The sequence below is a fragment of the Hypomesus transpacificus genome, unplaced genomic scaffold (assembly GCF_021917145.1).
Source record: "Hypomesus transpacificus isolate Combined female unplaced genomic scaffold, fHypTra1 scaffold_351, whole genome shotgun sequence".
Lineage (NCBI taxonomy): Eukaryota > Metazoa > Chordata > Actinopteri > Osmeriformes > Osmeridae > Hypomesus > Hypomesus transpacificus.
In genome coordinates, this window is record NW_025813875.1 from 69,948 (window position 1) to 84,901 (window position 14,954).

The 14,954-nt window shown below is 43.2% G+C and overlaps 3 protein-coding genes across 4 annotated transcripts; 2 read left to right on the forward strand and 1 right to left on the reverse strand.

Moving 5' to 3' along the window:
* Window positions 1–806: 806 nt before the first annotated feature.
* On the forward strand, window positions 807–4,322 carry LOC124464474 (macrophage mannose receptor 1-like). The gene is made up of 6 exons (XM_047016349.1): window positions 807–919; window positions 1,914–1,976; window positions 2,333–2,707; window positions 3,150–3,482; window positions 3,668–3,762; window positions 3,844–4,322. The coding sequence occupies exons 2-6, from the start codon at window positions 1,940–1,942 to the stop codon at window positions 3,946–3,948; spliced, it is 945 nt and encodes a 314-aa protein (XP_046872305.1). The 5' UTR covers window positions 807–919; window positions 1,914–1,939; the 3' UTR covers window positions 3,949–4,322.
* A 1,632-nt stretch (window positions 4,323–5,954) lies between these two features.
* LOC124464475 (C-type lectin TsL-like) lies at window positions 5,955–7,861 on the forward strand. Of its 2 annotated transcripts, none has more exons than XM_047016350.1 (4): window positions 5,955–6,228; window positions 6,661–6,993; window positions 7,161–7,276; window positions 7,358–7,861. In XM_047016350.1, exons 1-4 carry the CDS (start codon window positions 5,964–5,966, stop codon window positions 7,460–7,462), a joined length of 819 nt encoding a protein of 272 aa, XP_046872306.1. In that variant the 5' UTR covers window positions 5,955–5,963; the 3' UTR covers window positions 7,463–7,861. The 2 variants fall into 2 exon arrangements, with proteins under 2 accessions (XP_046872306.1, XP_046872307.1); XM_047016351.1 differs by having other exon boundaries at window positions 7,179–7,276.
* Window positions 7,862–10,009: 2,148 nt separating this feature from the next.
* On the reverse strand, window positions 10,010–14,724 carry khnyn (KH and NYN domain containing). Its single transcript, XM_047016352.1, has 6 exons — window positions 13,377–14,724; window positions 12,948–13,078; window positions 12,143–12,239; window positions 11,427–11,534; window positions 11,087–11,188; window positions 10,010–10,739 (listed from the first exon to the last, which is right to left on the reverse strand). The coding sequence occupies exons 1-6, from the start codon at window positions 14,630–14,632 to the stop codon at window positions 10,421–10,423; spliced, it is 2,013 nt and encodes a 670-aa protein (XP_046872308.1). The 5' UTR covers window positions 14,633–14,724; the 3' UTR covers window positions 10,010–10,420.
* Window positions 14,725–14,954: the final 230 nt, after the last annotated feature.

A 14,954-nucleotide genomic window follows, 5' to 3' on the forward strand; every position in this document is an offset into this window, starting at 1 on the left:
GGCAGGACAGTCTCTCTCAGCCTGGCTGGAGGACCAGGGAGGACAGTCTCTCTCTGCCAGGCTGGAGGACCAGGGAGGACAGTCTCTCTCTCAGCCTGGCTGGAGGACCAGGGAGGACAGTCTCTCTCTCAGCCTGGCTGGAGGACCAGGCAGGACAGTCTCTCTCTCACCCTGGCTGTCTGCTCCTCCCAGGCAGAGCACTCTTCTGTTTAGCGTATTTTCAGGACTATAAATCGCGCCAGAGTATAAATCCCATTAGTCAAAAAACGCAACGTCATGAAGAAGAAAAAAACCTATATAAATCCCACTGCACTATAAGTCGCATTTATTTCAAAATGTATTTCACAAACTCTCTCACAAAATCCAAGAAGAAACATTTAATCTGGAAAGATCATCTGAACTATGAAAAAAACTGTGACTTTTAGTCTGGAAAATACAGGTACATACTGGTGTGTTGTAGCCAGAAGTACATACAGTACTTGCACATGACGAGAGTCTCAACATGGAGTTGGTCACTCTGAACAGATTTGACTTCCACGCATGCTGATGATGTGTAGCGTTATGGTGTCATGTTTATAATCTGTTCATGTTGTTTAAAGGCACATATATTCTCATATTGTGTTTGTGGGTGTGTCATGGATACCATACTACAGTGTAGCCTCAAAAGACACACACTGAGATGAGTTGCACTGTTTTACATAAAGTTTGTTGTATACAAAATAGTTTAATGGCCGAGCAGCATTTGCAAGAAATCCAATTTAACTATCAAGATTTGCGAAGGAGAGAGAAAGAGGGGACTAAGACAGAAACATTAGCCCTATCCAAACCATTCACAAGACAGAGAGCTAAAGAGACAGAGAGAGACAGATAGAGAGAAGAGCGAGAGAAGGAAAGACAGACTGAATCTAACTTCTGAAAGGTAAGTTACATTTGTACACCACTGCATGACATACTACATCTGATTTGGTTGGTAATTGCCACGTTATTGTTGAACTGTCTGTTAAAATACAGACCGTTCATTGATTCTGACCACCAAAAAACTATTAGATCGACAATAGTGCATATTCTGCATTTCTGATCCTTGATAGTTCTGCTATACTGTCTAGTTTTATTCCTGGCCCATTTGTTCGATTCCACATACTTTTATGCCATTTGAGCAATTTTGCTATTTTTGCTGTTAATGTTTTGTATCAATATAATTTGTTTTGTCCATGCTACTATATAGCTGTTGCTCCCCATGTCATGATCATTTAATTGTCTAGAATGACCTGGTATCGTACAGTACACACTTGATAATAAATGTCTTTGACTTTGACGATGAATGTGCAGATTGGAAACAGAGTTGATCAAACACTTCAAAATAAAAAAAACACCAGTTCAGCCAAAACAGTCCAAGCAAAGTCTCTCTGCTGCATCCGGGTCAGAGGATGCTGTTTACAGTGAAAACAGAAAAAAAGAGATGACGCATAGTCAATAAGTGATTGTTTTTTTAAGGCAGGCGGACACAACATTATAGAACTGTGACTGCCATCAGAACACGGCAGGTTACCGTAGGAACACGCAGTAGGTTACCGTAGGAACACCTATATATGAATGGATAGTAAGACTCAATATATTAACAGATACAGTAGCTGATCTACTGATTGTAATTAACATGAGCCCATGAGAAACTCGATTTCTTCCAAATGTACAAGAGATGGAAGGGAGACTTTCTTTGTCTCTGTCATTACTGAGTCAGTTTTGGGCCAATAAAGGAGAACAAAAGTGAACACTCACTTAACGAATGGAATTTGATGAAATTTAACAACATGAAAAATGTGATGATGATGATAATGATTGTATGGAACGATATGACAATGAGGAGAGTGATGATGATGAAGATGATGTATTGATGTTGTTGCTGTGACAACCAGGGTCATCTGGGTCATCTGGGTCCATCATGAAGGGGCTGGCCTTGATGACGACACTTCTCTCAGGCCAGTGGCATTTTGGTTCTTGTAGTTTATTTTTTGTAGTTCTCCTCTGATGTATAATATTAACCAACCTTTAGGATTGGGTAGGACTATCTTTTTATTTGCAAGAACAAATGTTAATGTTATGCCATCAAACAGGTTATGCCATCAACACAAAAAAAAACCTACTGAGTGTTGACCACAGGACTGTATATTGACCAATTTTGACTAATGTATGTAGTTTTCCTCTGCAGTATGAACTGAACTAAGCTTTGGGCTAGACTGTCCTTTTATTTTAGTCCAAGTGTTCACACACATGTATAGCAACAGGGACAGGGACACAAACAATTATAACATTTGCATTTGTATCATGTCAACAGGACTGTGTGCCCTCTCCTCATGCCTTCCTCATCAGTACCACCTTGTTAACGAACCAAAGACCTGGACTGAAGCCCAGAGATACTGCAGAGAGAAGTACACTGACCTGGCCACCATAGACAACATGGAGGACATGAACAACCTGGGAAACATGTTGGCAGCCAATAATATCAGTTCTGGAGTTTGGACAGGTCTGTATTCCAAGGGCACTTGGAGATGGGCCGTGACACACATACAGGGACAGGTACATTTCAGGAACTGGAAAGATGGAAAACCCAGCATGACTGGAGAACCACCTCTCTGTGCTTCGTTGGACAGTCTCACCGGCTCGTGGGAAGACCAACTGTGTACCACAACATTGAAGTTTGTCTGCCAAGGTGAGCGTCCAGGGGTTTAAACGATACTTTTAGAACTTTTTTTAAAACATCCAGGAAAAGGTTTTACATCTCGGTAATAAAATGTTTTGGTCTCAGTTTTAGACAGATTCATATTGTACACGGCAAATTCTTCCTATTAATACATTCTCATTAAAAGCATTTACATTTTTATTTGTTCTGACACCATCGTGAGCACTTCTTCATGACTCTAACCTCTAGTTTAGGTTATTGTCGCATTAAGTATTGCAAATGTGTTAGGATGATCATAATTATATCCAATACAATACCACATAATACGTTTGTTTTTTTGTTTTGATTTTTCATCATAGAAAAAGAGAAATACATAAAAATGCGGGTTCACAAATTCAAACTGAAAATACGCCTTTTAAATTAAACACATTCAAGTAAAGCCTTGAGCACTGATAACAAAAATAATTTGCAGGAGACACTTTTGTATATGTCAATGAAACAATGACCTGGACGGAAGCTAAGCGTTACTGCAGGCAGCACTTCACAGACCTGGCCAGAGTGAGGAACCAGACTGAGAACCAGCAGATACAGGAGATGTTACCTAGAAACACGAATGTCTGGATCGGCTTGTTAAAAAATCCCTGGAAGTGGTCAGATGGAAGCAAGTCCTCCTTCACATGCTGGAGTGACAATCAACCTGATGAGAATGGATTGATTGGTGAATGTGTGGCATCAGTGATAATTACAAACATGCAGTGCTATGATTGGACATGTGATTATACCCTTCCCTTCTTCTGCTATAGTGGTGAGTATTTTGTGTTTAAAAGTGACAGATCACATTAAGATCACAAATGTTATACTTTCTGCACATAAAAATGTTATACTTTGGTGAAAGAAATAACACAAACTAACGACGTAGAGAAGCTTGTTCTGTAACAGGATGACATTTGACTGACATGGTGGGTTGTTCAGTTGTCTGTGTGTCTCAAGTCCCCAGAGAGCATTTGGTGAGGATGAGTCTGACCAGAGAGAACTCTGGTGTGGACCTAGAGGATCCTGCTGTGATGGAGGCCATCTTACAACAGGTGAGACTGGTTGATTCATGTTGATCTTCACTTTAAAGAGGAGAGTACAAATTCTTAGTCCAGACTCGCTCTCTTCCTCAGGTCCAGGTGAAGCTGAGAGAGAAGGGGCTGACTGAAGACTTCCAGCTGAGGTGGAGAAAGCAGCCAGATGGAATGGTCTTCCACAATGAGGAAGACGAGGAATAGAAGGAAGAGGAAACCTGATCTGACTAAAAGAAACCTACATTTTGAAGAAATGCACATAATCAATACCTGTTTTGTGATAGAAAATAGAATTTTCCCTGTTGAATCAGATAATATATTTTAATATTATTTTCCCTTTTATCTAGTAGAGATTATTTTTGACTGCTAAATACATTCAGAACATAAGTCATGCAAATTCTTTTCTATCACTTTCTCAAAATGTTATTCGTAACAAATGCTTTAACCGATTTAATACATGTATTAGAGATTTTTTGTCGCAATGTTCACAGAAATGATTCATGTCCAGTATCTTTGACGACTCCTCAAGATATTTAGCATTTTCTGTGTGCCTTCTGACTAATAAAACCTCTTGAAATCGACGTCATCACAACCTTGAAACTTGTGTAGTAAATGTACAAAGTTTGCGTTTACTCTGTGAATTTTCTACGTTTTCAACCAATATCCAAATTTAAGAACTGCACTGGAACTCAGCAAAGTTTAATGCCAAGTGTTTATTAGAATCCAGAGTGACAGAGGTTGTCATGGCGACAGAGATTCCAACAAGCGTGAGCAAGATCCCGGGATCAGACTAAAATAGTTCTCCGGACATTCCTCTTATATATCAAAACCTTGTTATTTTGTGTAATTTTGCTAGTGGTACAATACTGTTTGTCACAGATGTATTATGCATTCTTACCCAGCAGTACCCTTATCATAGGGGACTCAGATTACAGGTGCTTTTTTGCATAGAAAACTCTCCCATTTTTAGCCTTGAAGGCCAGCTTCAATAGGTTTCTGGGCATAGGGTCGTAAATATGCCTCATAGTAGCTGGGCCTTGTAGTTTTCTATTGAAGAAGCATATACACATAATCTTGTCTCACACTCAGCCCCTAATTATCCAGATTTGCACTTTGGGATTAATATCTTCTACATATTAGTGGCAATACTAATCAGTCAACAGCTTCGCATCTGGTTTTCAGTAATATAGCATATAAAAGTAAAAAAGGTGATTAAGTGGTTCATTTTCAATCATATAATCCACAATCATCATCTGTAATTACAACAGTGTGATGTTTTTTTCCACAACATTATGTCTTCATATTGTGTTTGTAGGTGTGTCATGGATACCATACTACAGTGTAGGCTCCAAAGACACACACTGAGATGAGTTTCACAGTTTTACATAAAGTTTGTTGTATACAAACTAGTTTAATGGCCGAGCAGCATTTGCAAGAAATCCCATTTAACCACCTCAACATTTTGCGAAGGAGAGAGAAAGAGGGGAGTAAGACTAAGACAGAAACATTAGCCCTATCCAAACCATTCACAAGACAGAGAGCTAAAGAAACAGAGAGAGACAGATAGAGAGAAGAGCGAGAGAAGGAAAGACAGACTGAATCTAACTTCTGAAAGGTAAGTTACATTTGTACACCACTGCATGACACACTACATCTGATTTGGTTGGTAATTGCCACATTATTGTTGAACTGTCTGTTAAAATACAACATTAACACAAACATACCTTGACTCTGACCACCGAAAAACTATTAGATTGAAAATAGTGCATATTCTGCACTTCTGATCCTTGATCGTTCTGCTATACTGTCTAGTTTTATTCCCTGCCCATTTGTTCGTTTCCATGTACCTTTATGCCATTTGAGCCCTTTTGTCAATTTTTGCTGTTAATGTTTTGTATCAATATAATTTGTTTTGTCCATGCTACTATATAGCTGTTGCTCCCCATGTCATGATCATTTTAATTGTCTAGAATGACCTGGTATCGTACAGTACACACTTGATAATAAATGTCTTTGACTTTGACGATGAATGTGCAGATTGGAAATGATGGATGTGATGATGACGATTGTATGGAAAGGAATGACAGTGAGGAGAGTGATGATGATGATGACGTTTGTATTAATGTTGTTGCTGTGACAACCAGGCTCATCTGGGTTATCGTCCATCATGAAGGGTCTGGCTTTGATGATGACACTTTTCTCAAGCCACCATAGACAACATGGAGGACTTAGAAAACCTGGTAAACTTGTTTGCATCCAATCAGATGCTTATTAGAGTTTGGACAGGTCTGTATTCCACGGGGACCTGGAGCTGGTCCCTGGTAGACAGTCCGGATGACAGAGAGGGACAGAAAGAGTTCAGGAACTGGAAAGATGGAAAACCCAGCATGACTGGAGAACCACCTCTCTGTGCTTCGTTTGACAGCCTCACAGGCTCGTGGGAAGACCAACTGTGTAACACAACATTGAAGTTTGTCTGCCAAGGTGAGCGTCCAGGGGTTTAAACGTTACTTTTAGAACTTTTTTTTCGTAAAAGGTTTTACATCTCGATAATAAAATGTTTTGGTGTCAGTTTTGGACAGATTCATATTGTACACAGCACATTCTTTCTATGAATATATTCTCATTAAAAGCATTTACATTTGTATTTGTTCTGACACCATCGTGAGCACTTCTTCATGACTCTAACCTCTAGTTTAGGTTATTGTCGCATTAAGTATTGCAAATGTGTTAGGATGTTCATAAATATATCCAATACAATACCACATAATATGTTTGTTTTTTGTTTTGATTTTTCACCATAAAAAAGAGAAATACATGAAAATGTGTATTCACAAATTCAAACTTAAAATAACCTTTTTAAAATAAACACATTCAAGTAAAGCCTTGAGCACTGATAACAAAAATAATTTGCAGGAGACACGTTTGTATACGTCAATGAAGCAATGACCTGGACGAGGGCTAAGAGTTACTGCAGGCAGCAACGCACAGATCTGGCCAGAGTGAGGAGCCAGACTGAGAACCAGCAGATACAGGAGATGTTACCTGGAAACACGAATGTCTGGATCGGCTTGTTCAAAGATCCCTGGAAGTGGTCAGATGGAAGCAAGTCCTCCTTCACATGCTGGAGTGACAATCAACCTGATGAGAATGGATTGATTGGTGAATGTGTGGCATCAGTGATATATACAAACATGCAGTGCAATGATTGGACATGTGATCATACCCTTCCCTTCTTCTGCTACAGTGGTGAGTCTTTTGTGTTTAAAAGTGACAGATCACATTATGATCACAAGTGTTATACTTTCTGCACATGAACATTTTACACTTTGGCTAAAGAAATAACACAAACTAACGATTTAAAGAAGTTTGTTTTGTAACAGAATGAAATTTGACTGACATTGTAAGTTGTTCAGTTGTCTGTGTGTCTCAAGTCCCAGTGCAGCAGCAGGTGGTGAGAATGAGTCTGACCAGAGAGAACTCTGGTGTGGACCTAGAGGATCCTGCTGTGAAGGAGGCCATCTTACAACAGGTGAGACTGGTTGATTCATGTTGATCTTCACTTTAAAGAGGAGAGTACAAATTCTTAGTCCAGACTCGCTCTCCTCCTTAGGTCCAGGTGAAGCTGAGAGAGAAGGGGCTGACTGAAGACTTCCAGCTGAGGTGGAGAAAGCAGACAGATGGAAAGGTCTTCCACAAGGATGAAGACGAGGAATAGAAGGAAGAGGAAGCCAGATCTGACTAAAAGAAACCTTCATTTTGAAGATATGCACATAATCAATACCTGTTTTGTGATAGAAAATAGAATTTTCCCTGTTGAATCAGATACTCTATTTTAATATTATTTTCCCTTTCAACTAGTAGAGAGTATTTTTGACTGCTAAATACATTCAGAGCATAATTCTTTCGTATTACTTTCTCTAAATGTTATTTATAACAAATGCTTCAACCGAATTAATACATGTATTTGAGATTTCTTGTCACAATTTTACAGAAATGATTTACATTTAGTCATTTACATTTAGTCATTTAGCAGACGCTCTTATCCAGAAATGATTCATGTCCTGTATCTTTGATGACTCCTTTGATGACTCCTCAAGATATTTAGCCTTTTCTGTGTGCCTTCTGACTAATAAAAACTCTTGAAATCGACGTCATCACAACCTTGTAACTTGTGTAATATAGACACAGTGTGCGTTCACTATGTGAATTTTGTTCATGTTCTTTAAAGGCACATATTGATGTAAAAAATATTCTACGTTTTCAACCAATATCCAAATTTAAGAACAGTACTGGAACTCAGGAAAGTTTAATGCCAAGTGTTTATTAGAATCCAGAGTGACAGAGGTTGTCATGGCGACAGAGATTCCAACAAGCGTGAGCAAGATCCCGGGATCAGACTAAAATAGTTCTCTGGACATTCCTCTTATATATCAAATCTATATATATCAAATCTATATATATCAAATCTTGAATATTGTTTGTTACAGATGCATTATGCATTCTTTACCCAGCAGTACCGTCATCATAGGGGACTCAGATTACAGGTGCTTTTTTGCATAGAAAACTCTCCTATTTTTAGCCTTGAAGGCCAGCTTCACTAGGTTTCTGGGCATAGGGTCGTAAATATGCCTCATAGTAGCTGGGCCTTGTAGTTTTCTATTGAAGAAGCATATACACATAGTCTTCTCTCGCACTCAGCCCCTAATTATCCAGATTTGCACTTTGGGCTTAATATCTTCTACATATTAGTGGCAATACTAATCAGTCAATAGCTTCGCACCTGGTTTTCAGTAATATAGCATATCAAAGTAAAAAAAGGTGATTACATTTATTCATTTAACATTTATTCATTTAGCAGACGCTTTTATCCAAAGCGACTTCCAAGAGAGAGCTTTACAAAGTGCATAGGTCACTGATAATAACAACAAGATAGCCCCAAAACATTGCGGGTAGCCTAAACATGAAGCACATATTTTAAACAACCAAAAATAAGTGCCAAAGGGAAGAACCATAAGAGCATGTAGTTAAGCAAGTTACAATTAAACAACATGAATCGCTATGAGTGCAAGTGTACCTGTAGAAAAGCAAGCAACAGTAAAAAATAAGATAAAATAAAATATTTCGTAGCGAGCACAACAGTTTAAATCAGTTACCACTGACCAACAAGAGCAACAAGTCTCTAAGCAAGAGTCATTGTGATCCATGGTGATTACAGTAATAGGTTCGTAATCAATCATATAATCCAAAATCATTATCCATCTTCATAATTACAACAGTGTGATGTTTTTTTCCACAACATTATATCTTCATATTGTGTTTGTGGGTGTGTCATGGATACCATTCTAGAGTGTAGGCTCAAAAGACACACACTGAGATGAGTTGCACTGTTTTACATAAAGTTTGTTGTATACAAACTAGTTTAATGGCCGAGCAGCATTTGCAAGAAAACCTTAACTCATTCCCATCTCAAGATTTGCAAACGAGAGGGGAGAGGGGTCTAAGAAAACAGAACATTAGATGCAAACTATACTGAAGACAGACACAGAGAGAGAGAAAAAGAGACAGAGATAGAAAGAGAGAGTCAAGGAAAGGTAGACTATAGGCTGTTCTTTGACCCCGACCACCAAATTAAGATATCTTTTCACTATTGAACCTTGATCTTTCTGCTGTATTGTCTAAATGTATTCTTTGTTTTTTTTTTGCCAGTGATTTAAGTTGATATTTCTTTTCTTTTTCTCACAGAATAATGTATCTTTACACCACCTCCATTGAGATGGCAGTTCAACTGACACTGCCTGAATCTGAGTTTCTCTCTCATTCTGACTCACCCGCTCAGTAGAAATCATTTATCTTTTGTGTGTGTTACTCTCCCGCTCTTTCTCTCCCTCTTTCTATCTGTCTGTCTCACTTTCTATCTCTCCCTCTTGGTAACACAAACGCTTAATTTCCCTAATCTAGACTAATTTAATCGGAGCAGAGCAGAGCGGACACCAAATAGATTTTTTAGGAAGTTGAGAAGGACAATTTTGAGTGAGGAACAGAACGGTACAATTAGCAGTGGCCTCTCGAATTTGACCCTTCTGTTCCTCTCTCAAAATTGTCCTTCTCAACTTTGTTTTAAAGGTATAAAAAAAGGAGTAGTATCATAATGTTTTCCAGAGATGTATATCGATATAATGTACTGTATGTGCGTATTCTATCTATTTGTGTACATCATTTTGTTCTGTGTGGGTGTAAGCAAATAACAACTGAGCAATCAGGATATTGTGACATCTCCAATTTATTAATAAACAATTTGTCAAATAAAATAATTTCATAGTATCTTTGTACAATGACACAGGGTATCTGAAAGTTTCCTTCAGTAGAGAATCAGCACAACTGTTTAAACAGCATTTAAAAGGATTTGATTTGAAACAACACAAAACTGGTCGTAAACACTAATCTGCCATTTTATTAACACCACAAGTATGATCCAGCACTCTAGTTATAAGAACAGAGTCAATTATTTCCAATTGTCTTTGTTTAAATCATCATTTCACGAGGAGAATTCACCGGTATTCTGTGGTAAACGTGCTTCCCAAAGGTCCCCAATGAACCCTCTACAAACGCATCCACCCTTCTCCCCCTCCTGCTCTCAGACGACGCCCCCTTCCCTACGTCCTCTCATCTGCCTTCACTCTGGCTCCCCCTGCTGCTCCAGCATGAGGTGAGACAGCGAGTTGATGTCCGTCACAGTGGGATTGCACTGGAGGACCAGGGTCACCATGCTGTCCTGATCCGGGAACACCTGAGACAGGCCCTCCCTCAGCCTGGCTGTGTCTGCGGGACTCCTCTCTGCCCAGGGACCCTGGCCCCTGCCCTGCCCACAGGGCTCTGCCCTCCCCTTGCCTCCTTTCTTCCCCTGCCCTGGGCCAGAGCTGAACTCTGGGCCGGTGGGGACCCCTGGTGTCCGATCACGGAACTGCAGGACCTCTGTGTGAGGCCGAGGGTGGCTGGAGGAAGGAGGCGGGGACAATGAGAGAGAGTGAGAGAGAGAGAGAGAGAGAGAGAGAGAGAGAGACAGAGAGAGATAGAGAGTGAGAGAGATAGAGAGTGAGAGAGATAGAGAGAGATGGAGAGAGATAGAGAGAGTGAGAGATAGAGAGTGAGAGAGATAGAGAGAGAGAGAGACAGAGAGAGACAGAGAGAAATAATAAGGGAGGGAGTGCGAGATTCAGTGAGCTCATGATGTTCTCATCCAAGCGCAAAAGTAGATGGGTCTGTGTGTGTGTGCGTGTGACAGAGAGAGAGAGAGAGAGAGAGAGAGAGAGAGAGAGAGAGAGAGAGATACCTGTGATACCTGTGCTGGGAGCGCAGGAAGTGATCCAGGTGTGGCCCTCCTCGGCCGAGCGGATCATCCGGCACCATGAAGTGATCCCCCACGAACGTGTACGGAAGCAGTCTGGGTGGGAACCAAGTCAAGAGGCGGGGCATGGAAACAGGAAGTCGAGAGTCAACATAAAACCTATGGAGTCGACTTCGAAGTACACCGACTAACCCAAATTATAAACACAGCTAACTTACACAAAAAGCAATAAAACCACAACAGAAATGAGATGTGAGTAAATCGACTGCACAGAACAACCACATTATTCTATTCATTTCGACTCCGTCCTTAAATCCCGTCTGTTTTTCTCTACCTTTTCTTGATGATATCTATCCATTCTAGCGACTCATCCAGGAGGTCTCGGAGGTTGTCGTTGGTCACGATCACCCCTTCTGTCTTGTGGGCCAGCTGCAGCATGAACCTGGGGGGCGATGCAGAGAGGAACCAGGGACATAAGAACTAAGGAAAGAGGGGATGAGTAGAGCGAGCGAGACAGGAGTGCAGAAAGAGGGATGATTTCTCGGATGAAGGGAAACAGAGACGAAGATCGAGGGAGATAAAGAGAGCAACGCAGAAATCCTCTTACACCGAAATCGTACAGTTAAAGTTGTTTTGAAGCAGCTTTTAGACATTTCCGTACTGTGCAAGCAGGTTATTACACAGAGTGAAACGACCTCTGACCCAGGGGCGAATCTAGGTTCCCACTTTTGGGGGGGCTAAGCCCCTAGATCAGACTTATTATTTTTCCTGTGACCCAGCAAAACTAGGGGGATCTGGGGGCATGTTCCCTCAGAAGGAATCTTTGAAAATATATTTTTAAAGTGTCCTCTCATGGGTTTTAGGAAGAGAAATGAACACATTTAGATTTAAAATATTAAAGAAAAAAATACAATTAATTAAAAAAAAAAAATTGTTTTTTTTTTGGGGGGGGGGGGGGGGGTTAATGAAACTTTTGTGGGGTGCTCCAGCCCCAATAGGGCTAGCTCCGCCCAAGCTCTCATGGCTCCGCCCATGCTCTCATGCTCTGACCTGTCATCGTAAGAGTTGATCCTCCTCCCCTGCACCTCTCTGGACGGAGTGTAGGACAGAAGACCCAGGGTCTGCAGCTCCGTTAAATAGTGCTGTTCTGGAGGACACACAAACACACACTCTGGGGTTAAATAGTGCTGTCCTGGAGGACACACAAACACACACTCTGGGGTTAAATAGTGCTGTTCTGGAAGATACACAAACACACACTATGGGGTTAAATAGTGCTGTTCTGGAAGATACACAAACACACACTCTGGGGTTAAATAGTGCTGTTCTGGAAGATACACAAACACACACTCTGGGGTTAAATAGTGCTGTTCTGGAAGATACACAAACACACTCTGGGGTTAAATAGTGCTGTTCTGGAAGATACACAAACACACACTATGGGGTTAAATAGTGCTGTTCTGGAAGATACACAAACACACACTCTGGGGTTAAATAGTGCTGTTCTGGAAGATACACAAACACACACTCTGGGTTTCGACACAGAAGAGCATGCAATCCCATACAAATTCTCTCACAAACACCATGTTGCTGCTATATATGATATATATACAGTATATATATATATATATATATATATATATATATATATAAGGAATATATATTCGACTTAAAAATGTGATGTTGTAGCTTTTAAATTTTTTTAATTATTGTGAAAAAAAAAGTATTACACATGTGCCCTGTGTTACACATGAAGCAACCAACCACAAGACATTCAAGGCCAAGAGTTCCCTTGTGTGATCTCTATAAAAACACTTTGACACAACCCCTTGTCCAGCTGCACAGGAAGTGTTACCTTTGACCCTGGAGTCTCTCTTGGATCTCCACTGTGGAACGAAGGTAGTGATTTGGCGATGACCTCGGTTCCAGAAGTGCTGCACGGCCAGGGCTATACCTCGGCAGGAGAAGAACTGGCCCAGCCCATGACTGCAGGGGTTTAAAGGGACAGGGCGCCTTTTAATTAGTAGTCAGCTCTAAGAAACAGAGGTTTCGTATCGAGGATATTCACGCCTGGATATTCAAGTCTGGAACAAAACTTCTCATAGAAAGAGATGTTTCTTTAGGAAGATGAAAAAAGATTTATGATATTATAATGTTGTTATTAATAACATAACAATAACAGTGTGTGTATGTATCGTGCACAATATCGACTGTTCTATATCTGCGTTCTCTTTCTCTCTCACCCTTTCTCTCTCTCTCTCTTCCTCCATCCACCTGTTCTCACCTCATGGCCACGTTACTCCCGTCGATGATGATCATCCTCAGGCCCGGGTCACCGGGGTCACCAGTCAACTGGAGGTCAAAGGTCGTCTGCAGCCCCTCCAGGAAGCGCTGCTCTCCCGTCACTACCGCCCCTGACCCTGCTGGCATGACCGGGAGACCCCGTCGGTCTCTCACAGTGGGGGCAGGGGGGCTGCTGATGGTGGAGAAATAGGGGATTTGGATGGGGGGAAGTGGGCCAGTGGGTGGAGGAAGGAGGAAAGGGGGCTGGGGAGTTTGCGTCGGGGGGTAGGTGGGTCGGGGGCCATGCTTGGGGGGGCTGGCTGGGGGGAAGTGCAGGGTGGGGGGGTAGGTGCTTTGGGGGGGGCCTCTGACCCTCTTGGGGCTGGCGTGGAAGGGAGGGTGTGCCTGGTTAGGGTGCGCGGGGAGTGTCGTCAGAGGAGAGCGGTTGGGCGGGGGTGGAGACAGTCGGAGACGGTTTGAGACATTCAACTGGGCTTGATCCGGTCGGGTGAGTGACACAGCTGTGGTTAGGTCCCCTCCTCCTCCCCCCTCCACATGTGCTGGTCTGTTCACATTCCTCCTCGCCCCTCCCTTTTCCACACCAGTGGAAGCAAACTCTGCCGTCGCCTCCTCCCCGCTGTGTTTCTCCAACGCTCCAACTCCCCCTTTCCGAGAATCCCCCGCTCCTGGCACCTCAAGGCCAGACTCGTCCACCTCCCTCGGTCCCTCCCTCCCTCTCCCCGCTGCCCCGCACGCCTCCGTCTCCCTGGCTCCGCCCTCCTCTCGCTGCAGCTGCAGGAGGAGCTGGTGGGTGGAGAGTTGGGGCAGGGAGCCGTAGACCTCCACCACCTTCTCCTCCGCGTAGCCGCAGCTCACGGCGGCCTTTGTCAGCACCCCGAGGACAAAGTCCTCGCCCTCGACCCCCTCCCCCCGGCCCTGGAGCCCCTCCAGGGGCACCACGTCCCCCAAGTCGGGCACTCTCCCGGCCTTCTCTCTCCCCCGCCCCCGCTCCACCTCGTCCGCTTTTGCCAGGACGCCCGCCTCCTCCCCCCTGCCGCCGCCGCCGCCGCCCCGCCGCTCCCCCCTCCCTTTCCCGCCGTCGTCCTCCCGGTGCTCGGTCTCGCTCGGCCGGTTCCGCTCCCTCGCCTGGCGGTCGCTGCGGTCCTGCTCCTGCTGGACCAGGTCCAGGATCTCCGAGGCCTCCCTGGGCCCCGTCCGGAACACCACCCTCCTCACCACCCGCTCCGCGTAGCCCATGGTGGTGAAAAACTTCAGCAAGAGGCCAAACTCTTTCCTGCTGCCCGCCGACAACAGACGCTCTCCCCCCTCCTCCTCTTCCTCGTCTGACCCCTGCTCCTCCTCCCCCACCTCCTGCGGGGAGCGTGTCCGTCGCCCCCGCCCCCCCCCCCTCCCCCTCCGCCCTGCCGCGAGGGTCCTCTCTCAGCATGAAAGAGCGAAAGAAGCCATCGAGGGGAGTCTCGTCGCTCCCCGTCTCTCCCTCTCCGCCCACACCGCCACCTGGGCTGGACGAAAAGGGCGACGGTCGTGAAAACGGCTCGATGTCACGCTCAGGACGTTC

Excerpts from the sequence above, each read along its gene's own strand:
- LOC124464474 (XM_047016349.1), top strand. The coding sequence starts at position 1,940 with ATGAAGGGGCTGGCCTTGATGACGACACTTCTCTCAG. Across the intron at positions 3,483-3,667 it reads TCCCTTCTTCTGCTATAGTG|TCCCCAGAGAGCATTTGGTG; the intron begins GTGAGTATTTTG and ends GTGTGTCTCAAG. Across the intron at positions 3,763-3,843 it reads TGGAGGCCATCTTACAACAG|GTCCAGGTGAAGCTGAGAGA; the intron begins GTGAGACTGGTT and ends TCTCTTCCTCAG.
- khnyn (XM_047016352.1), bottom strand. The coding sequence starts at position 14,632 with ATGGGCTACGCGGAGCGGGTGGTGAGGAGGGTGGTGTTCCGGACGGGG. Across the intron at positions 13,079-13,376 it reads GGGAGTAACGTGGCCATGAG|TCATGGGCTGGGCCAGTTCT; the intron begins GTGAGAACAGGT and ends AAACCCCTGCAG. Across the intron at positions 11,189-11,426 it reads ATAGATATCATCAAGAAAAG|ACTGCTTCCGTACACGTTCG; the intron begins GTAGAGAAAAAC and ends GTTCCCACCCAG.
- LOC124464475 (XM_047016350.1), top strand. The coding sequence starts at position 5,964 with ATGGAGGACTTAGAAAACCTGGTAAACTTGTTTGCATCCAATCAGATG. Across the intron at positions 6,229-6,660 it reads ATTGAAGTTTGTCTGCCAAG|GAGACACGTTTGTATACGTC; the intron begins GTGAGCGTCCAG and ends AATAATTTGCAG. Across the intron at positions 6,994-7,160 it reads TCCCTTCTTCTGCTACAGTG|TTGTCTGTGTGTCTCAAGTC; the intron begins GTGAGTCTTTTG and ends TAAGTTGTTCAG.